Here is a 6679-nt window from a genome sequence, read left to right as displayed (position 1 = left end):
GGAAACGAAGGAAATAAAATAGAACATTATGCTTCTTAAAGTATATTGCAACATTTCGCGGACAATTGACTAGATCAGAAATACAGAGCAATACATTCTGATGTGTGTTGTGCATCTACACGCTGCTATATTATAATTAATTCGTAACACATTTCGATTAATACACATTGTTTGTATAAATTAAATAGAAACGTTCTTGCAAAATTCTTACAAGCCCGTTAAATATATGAAAGAACTGTAAATTCTTACGTATCAACAGGTATACCTGAATTACACTTTTTTTTTCTTTTTTTTTTTTTTTTTTTTTTTAATTTCTTCTTTTGTATTTTATAAAATCAAAGTATTTATTGATTATGGCGAACATTTATCAACAGTTGATCGCCCGTAAACTGGCAGTCATACAATTTATTACAATAATATGTCAAGTCCACGCATAAAAAATAATAAAACGTATCTTAAATTTACAGGATACTTATTTGGAGTTAGTAAAAATGTAATAGAATAAATTGAATCGGTAGCTCTTGATGTTACACGTACCTACATACATCGATCACAGCATTGCGCGGCCAAACGAGCGGGCAACTTAATAAAATCTAAAGAAGAAGAAGAAAGGAAAAAAAATCACACGGTAGAAAACGAGAAAATGAAGTAACGATTGATCGGTATTCATTCGAGATCAATTAAGAAAGTTCCAGGTACGTGGCTGATTCTATCTCTTTAAGTACAGATCGTAAGGAACCGTAAACTGTGATCAGTTACGTATGCCGGCCGCTTATCGCCACATCGGTTATCGGTCAGTCATATGCTTTTTTATCACTGTACAAATACTTGCTGGTTTATTCTTAATTCGCACAACGATCCGTGTGCAAATCCTCGAAGAATATCAGTCAAGAAATGTGGAAGCAAACTATACGTCCATGTGGGACGAACATTCGACGATTAGCAGCCGCTTTGGCAGATTTGATCGTTTTTTTTCTTTAACATTTCTATAGATTCGCCTCAAATAGTAAGATCTTCCCACTCTTCGACCTGTCTAGGCGTCAGTTCGATTTTAATTCGAGTCAAAGTACCGAGAAGATCGTGCATTCTAGCCGTTAATGGATTAGCCTGAAGATCGATAAATTCCAAAACTGGAGCATGCCTAAGTCTTTCCACGTCTATATCTGGAATTATAAGATCGGAATTATTATCGGTAACTGAATTGTTTGAAATATTTCTGATGTAACATAGGTGTGTGCAACACTTACCAATGATTGAATTGTTGTTGGCTAGAAGCCGCTTTAGCTGTGGTATTCGACATGTAACAGGTGGTAGAGCAATGAAAGTATTATGTGATATATCCAGTCTTTCCAAAGCTTGTAATTCTGCAAGTTCCTCTGGTAGCTTGCTCATTTGATTGTGACTGAGATTTAGTTCTAGAAACGATTATGTGTTTGAATTTATGTTACACGTTATGTTACCTTGTAGCTCAAATAAAAGAGAAAAAAAGAAAAAACAGATCAAGTTTAAAAAAAAAATGATCTTGAAAAGCTTACCAGTGATTAATGAGAATTTTACAGCAAACTTTGGCGGAATTTTTGTTATCACGTTCCCGGAAAGATCGCATCTTTTTAATTCCGTGTGTCTCATTAAATGATAAACCGCATCAGGTACTTGCATCAATTGGCATTCTGATAGATCTGAAAAAATAAAAAGAATGCAATGTTAGTAAATGTTATATAATCACTTTTTTAAACGCAATTTAATTTGCATTATTAAAAATTTAAAAAATCGTAACATAAAAAAAAATTACGTAATTAGTAGAATTGGAGCATGAAGATAGATCAGCTGTTAAAGTAGGTCAATGTATCAATGCCATCGTGCGACGATAACAATTGGAATTGTACATTTTTTAAATACTGCTTTTTAATTTTTTTTATTTAGGACCGTGACTATTCTATCGCGTCGTGCAAACGCATTATATCGAAAATGCAGAGAAATGAAAGAGAAATAAATACATAAGTGTAGAACGATTTTTATAAAAGCCGCGATTCACCTGTAGCAGCTAAAACTAGGTCATGAACTAAATTCAATCACCTACACGTGTAACGACTAATTTAAACGGATTAACTTAAAATGATACTAAGAAATAAAACAACGGTAGTCTAATTAAGTAATTTATTAGGTATATTTTGAAAGACAATTTACCAAGACTCTCATTTTTCTGTGCTTCCTCGCAGCGCAACACCACTCTGGTGACGGCGTTCGCCATCTTGCTAAGACATACTGATTCAGTACAAGTTCTCGAATTCGCCGTCTGGCTCCTTTACCTCGAAACATCTATTTTTGACAATTTTCCGAAATAAGTAGCATCCATTTGCCGGCCTTGGCATTCGTTCTACCTACTTTCCGGAAGATTGTATTTTAGCGGAGCAGCGTAGAAGCTTAAAAAGCAGGATTAATAATACTCTCAAAGTACCCGGTACATTTCAATATTTCGAATGATTGAATATTGTATACAGTAAACGTAACTTCTTAATTTAAAATTTGAATTTTGACGAATAAAAGAATCGTATAAATCGCGTTTTAACGGTACGAAAATAGTTACGGGACATTCGCTTGTTTGATATCGCGCTGGAAATTAATGTCGGCCATGTTCTTCAGGCGTGCGCGTTTCATTTCAATTTCAACTTGAACCACGTAAGATATCTATTTACTACCATGTAACTTGGTAAAAGCTTATTCGATGTTCAGATTGAACGAGATAATTTCCATTTTATATGTTGGACAAGTACCAACAAAGATACCAGGAAATCAGATAAATACATATATGTATAATATTTAATGGGAAAATTCAAGTGTCTGTCATTTAGATCCGACGATGAATAATTTGAAGAACTAATGAAACGATGTAAATACTGGTTAGTTCGTTAACACTTTGTAGGAAGTTTATGTAAAAAGGATCAGGAAGAAGGAACGATTCTGGTACGGCATGCAAAGCACGTGCATTTACTTTGCCAAGGCCTCATAGCGGTTCACTATTCTGAGATTGACCTTTCGTGCAGACGAATGCTTCCAAAACGTGCAACAGATCTTTCCTGTTGACAGACTATTGACTCAGAGTTGACGCATCGATTGTATGCACGTGTGCACCAATCGCTTTAACAATGAACGGTCCAACGAAAGCGTTATCAAAGTAAAATATTCAAGTACCTATAGTATACATATGTATGTAGAATATATTTGTCTAATAACTTGCGCTTTCATAGTGTTGGTAGAAAAATGAAAAAAAGAAATGAATAGAAAGCATGACGATCGTATAAAAGGCTCGTTGTTTATTTTCTATCGTATGCTCTGATTTTTTTTTTCTAAAGTAGCACACTAATGCTTCAGCTGTATCTTATCTCATGTTTTTTTGAAATTGCACTCATAAAAACAACTCATGCTCGTACGTGTAAGGTTTACAATGTGTTTCGATCAGTGCATGGACAGCTTCAGGAACAAAGACCGGATACGAGTTGTGCAACCGAATGTTTATCCAACCAATTATCTATGCTAGAACCCCGAGCACGCATTTCACTTTTATTCGAATTGATGCACGAACCACAGTATCGCGGTGAGGAACTACCACCTGTTACGTATACCTATATTATCAACTATCACCTAGCGCACTACTCTAAATGAACACACGCTGATTGAATTAATATGAAAAATAAGATTTAATACTTTTCAGAAGTTTTAAATAGAAAGTGTATGTTTGCATAAACATTTACGGTCTAATTATAATCAGTCTAAATAGAAATATGATTGGAGAATAGAAATCTGCCAGTATATTTTTAAACAACTTTGTTTCATCATTCTTGATCCACTGCTGGATCGTTTTCACGCGAAACTTACAGAAAGAGTCATTCTTAAATATAACTGATCATGAGATTTTCAAGATAACTAATATGTATGTGTTACGTTACAGGTACACGCGACTTCTCGAGCTGGCAAGTGGCTCTCGCTCTCGTTTTCTCCGCTTCGAGACTTTCGCCACTTACCAACTAGAAATATCGTGTTTACTTTGGATAGTTGGACAACAAGCATTGTTAACAACATACGTGAAAAATGATAAAACTAGACTAGAGAAAAACGTGTGAATGTAAGAACAAAGCATTGCGTGTGATGGAGTAGATGCTTTTTGTTTATAGATCTCTAAATAGATGAGCGGAACTAGTTCTACACGAAGCAAAGAACGAGTAAAAAGAAGACCGACCAGTGATGTCCAGTCAGGCCAAAGCTGAAAGACTGAAAGACTGAAAGATGGAAGAGTGGAAGAAGCGGCATTGAGTAAGGTCTGAAATCTATCCAGGTGTACGGATAAGGTAAGGACTGTGAGAGCCGTTCTTTCTTCTAGATCGAATCAGGAAACGATTCGCGTGATGTACAGGGTGCTCTGTAAGTAAACGTCGATCTTTCGTTGCAACGACGTGTACCACCTAATGCTAGTCGAACTAATTTGTCACGGTAATTTGAAAGTCGAGCTCGTTACAGGTCGTCGGTTGAATCAACGAATCAAGGCCGGCCAGAAACGCATATCGTGTTGCCAACTTTATTAGTCCTCTAACTGAACGAATTTTAAGGTCACTCGATCATACGTGTCTATTAACCTTTCGCGGTCCATTTATTCCATATATTTATCAGACGCCATTTATTTACCAGTCTTTCTAGTTTAGTCTGAACATTATAGAATACTAAATAATATAAAATTATGGGTGACGAATTTAAGTTAAAATTTTCTTCTTTCTATTAAAATGATAAAATTTTATTATAGATATTGTAAATGGTAAACGCTCGTTATTGGTTTGGTTGAGAGTAGGAGGTATATTTGGATTGCAAAGGGTTAATTTACTCGAAGCAACTTTCTCAAGAAGCGAACATTAAATTTCTTCTAATGTTATGTATATACTATGAAGAATATTGTCTTGCTTTCACTACTTTGCAATTCGTTACAAAATTATCGCCGATTTTCACGGTGATAGAGACGTCGAGAGTTGCGTTAACGTTGATTCTACTGGCGTAAGTAGATTATGCCAGTAGGGGGTCAGACGATGCGTTACCTATACGTAACCAGCATTTAAACAGTAAATCTTAGGGCTTAAACTTTCCACTTGAAATTTGCGCTTTCTTCGATTTCTAAAAAACTTTGAATTGTCCAAATTCAACTCATCGACTAATTAACAATTTCGTGTGATACATCTGATGCTTGGTTGTAAGCATTTTTAAAACAGTTTATGAAATTTGTAAAAAGCGTTAATTAATTAGAAGAAGAAAGAATGGATTAGTCCAGGTGACAATGTTTTGCGATGCAATTTCAGCCCGATATCTTATCTAAAAATTTCTTTTTATCACGGCATCGACGAGTAAAACCTACGCAACCTATTTCTTTGTTTCTTTTCCAAGTAAAAATGAACGTTCCGTTTTCGTTTTTCCATTTGAAAGGAAAAAAAAAATACTGGAGGAACGTTTTCCACGAACGATGGAACGATAATCCTCGGTGAGCGAAAGTGTAATACCTCAAAGGCGGAAAGATATCGTAGCTTAGAAAGTATATAAAACGCGAAGGAAACAATTATGTTCGTTAACCGAGTCTATCTTTGTTTATTGAATCGAAAGGAAAAAAAGGTGTACACTTTCTTATTAAATTGAATGTAATTGGTTTGCTTAGGAAAAAGTAAAAGATGATACAGTGCTTTTACAACTAATAGCTGTAGGTATATCTCGAAATTATGATCGTTTTCTCTCGATCAGAATTCAACGAGTTTCCTCGAGCAACTTTCTCGTGGAAAACTTTTGAATAAATCACTGTCAAATCCGATGATAAACAAAGCAAAAGTTTATAGCAATGTAAGCCAGGCAAAGAAACGGAGCAGAAAGAAGATGATTAATGAGAGTGGAATTATGTATATGAATTCGGCCTACCTAAATTACAATTGTCCTGTGCCTCTTCGCATCGGGAAACTACCCTAATTATTGCCCGGCCCGCCAACTGCACGCAAACAGCCATTGCCACGTTTCTCTCTCCTTGTTCCTGAGATATCTGTACATCCTCTCCATTGTACGCGGGTGGTCTCATCTCTTCTCTTCTCTATTCTTCCTTTACCGGTACGTGAAACGTGAAAACTCCAAGTGGAAAAAGAAAGCAAGAGCTATCTTCGAAGAATCTCTTGAAAGTTCACCTTTTGAATCTTCTCAAAAAAAGAGCACAGCGAGAACAGCTAGCACGCTTTTACGTATCGCTCGTATCACTCTTCGCTCGTTTCAGCATCAGGAAACTATCATGTTTCGAATCGCAGCCTCTGCTCTAAACGCGCACTTTCGAGAAAACTATCGCGTTTGACAATGGGACGAAGACTGTCGTTGGGGCGTAAGGATTAAGAAAAGTACGCAGTAACGTTGACCAAGTCAACATCGAACAGACAAATTGGATCTGATCGGAAAGCGAGTTGAAAGGATCGTTACTTTCCCAAAGGCAAAAGGAGGACCTAGTTTAGTATGTTTGCTCTGGCAACGAGAGCGTTTCAGCTGACGCTGCCTGGCACTGTAGTGCAGAAACTCCATGCGGTGCTATTTAAGCCTTCGACGCGGCTCTCCCACCCAAAGATGCATCTTGGATCAGCTGACTACTTTGTTTCGATTCCCTCTCTTTGTTTGAAAA

At 36.4% G+C, this 6679-nt stretch overlaps 1 protein-coding gene across 5 annotated transcripts; it reads right to left on the bottom strand.

Moving 5' to 3' along the window:
* Positions 1-26: 26 nt before the first annotated feature.
* LOC114879463 (leucine-rich repeat-containing protein 20) lies at positions 27-6567 on the bottom strand. 5 transcript variants are annotated; one of them, XM_029194400.2, is made up of 5 exons: positions 6201-6567; positions 5944-6118; positions 1536-1679; positions 1248-1415; positions 27-1163 (listed from the first exon to the last, which is right to left on the bottom strand). In XM_029194400.2, exons 2-5 carry the CDS (start codon positions 6095-6097, stop codon positions 1000-1002), a joined length of 630 nt encoding a protein of 209 aa, XP_029050233.1. In that variant the 5' UTR covers positions 6098-6118; positions 6201-6567; the 3' UTR covers positions 27-999. The 5 variants fall into 5 exon arrangements, with proteins under 5 accessions (XP_029050233.1, XP_029050234.1, XP_029050235.1 ...); XM_029194401.2 differs by lacking the exon at positions 6201-6567 and adding an exon at positions 2188-2381 and having other exon boundaries at positions 5944-6027; XM_029194402.2 differs by lacking the exon at positions 6201-6567 and adding an exon at positions 2188-2384 and having other exon boundaries at positions 5944-6005.
* Positions 6568-6679: the final 112 nt, after the last annotated feature.

This window comes from Osmia bicornis, chromosome 12, assembly GCF_907164935.1.
Source record: "Osmia bicornis bicornis chromosome 12, iOsmBic2.1, whole genome shotgun sequence".
Taxonomy (NCBI): Eukaryota; Metazoa; Arthropoda; class Insecta; order Hymenoptera; family Megachilidae; genus Osmia; species Osmia bicornis.
The sequence above is the reverse complement of the archived record's forward strand: the minus strand, read 5'-3'. Positions and strand labels throughout refer to the sequence as shown.

Excerpts from the sequence above, each read along its gene's own strand:
- LOC114879463 (XM_029194400.2), bottom strand. The coding sequence starts at position 6,097 with ATGAGACCACCCGCGTACAATGGAGAGGATGTACAGATATCTCAGGAA. Across the intron at positions 1,416-1,535 it reads AAAATTCTCATTAATCACTG|AACTAAATCTCAGTCACAAT; the intron begins GTAAGCTTTTCA and ends AATCGTTTCTAG. Across the intron at positions 1,164-1,247 it reads CAACAACAATTCAATCATTG|ATATAGACGTGGAAAGACTT; the intron begins GTAAGTGTTGCA and ends TTATAATTCCAG.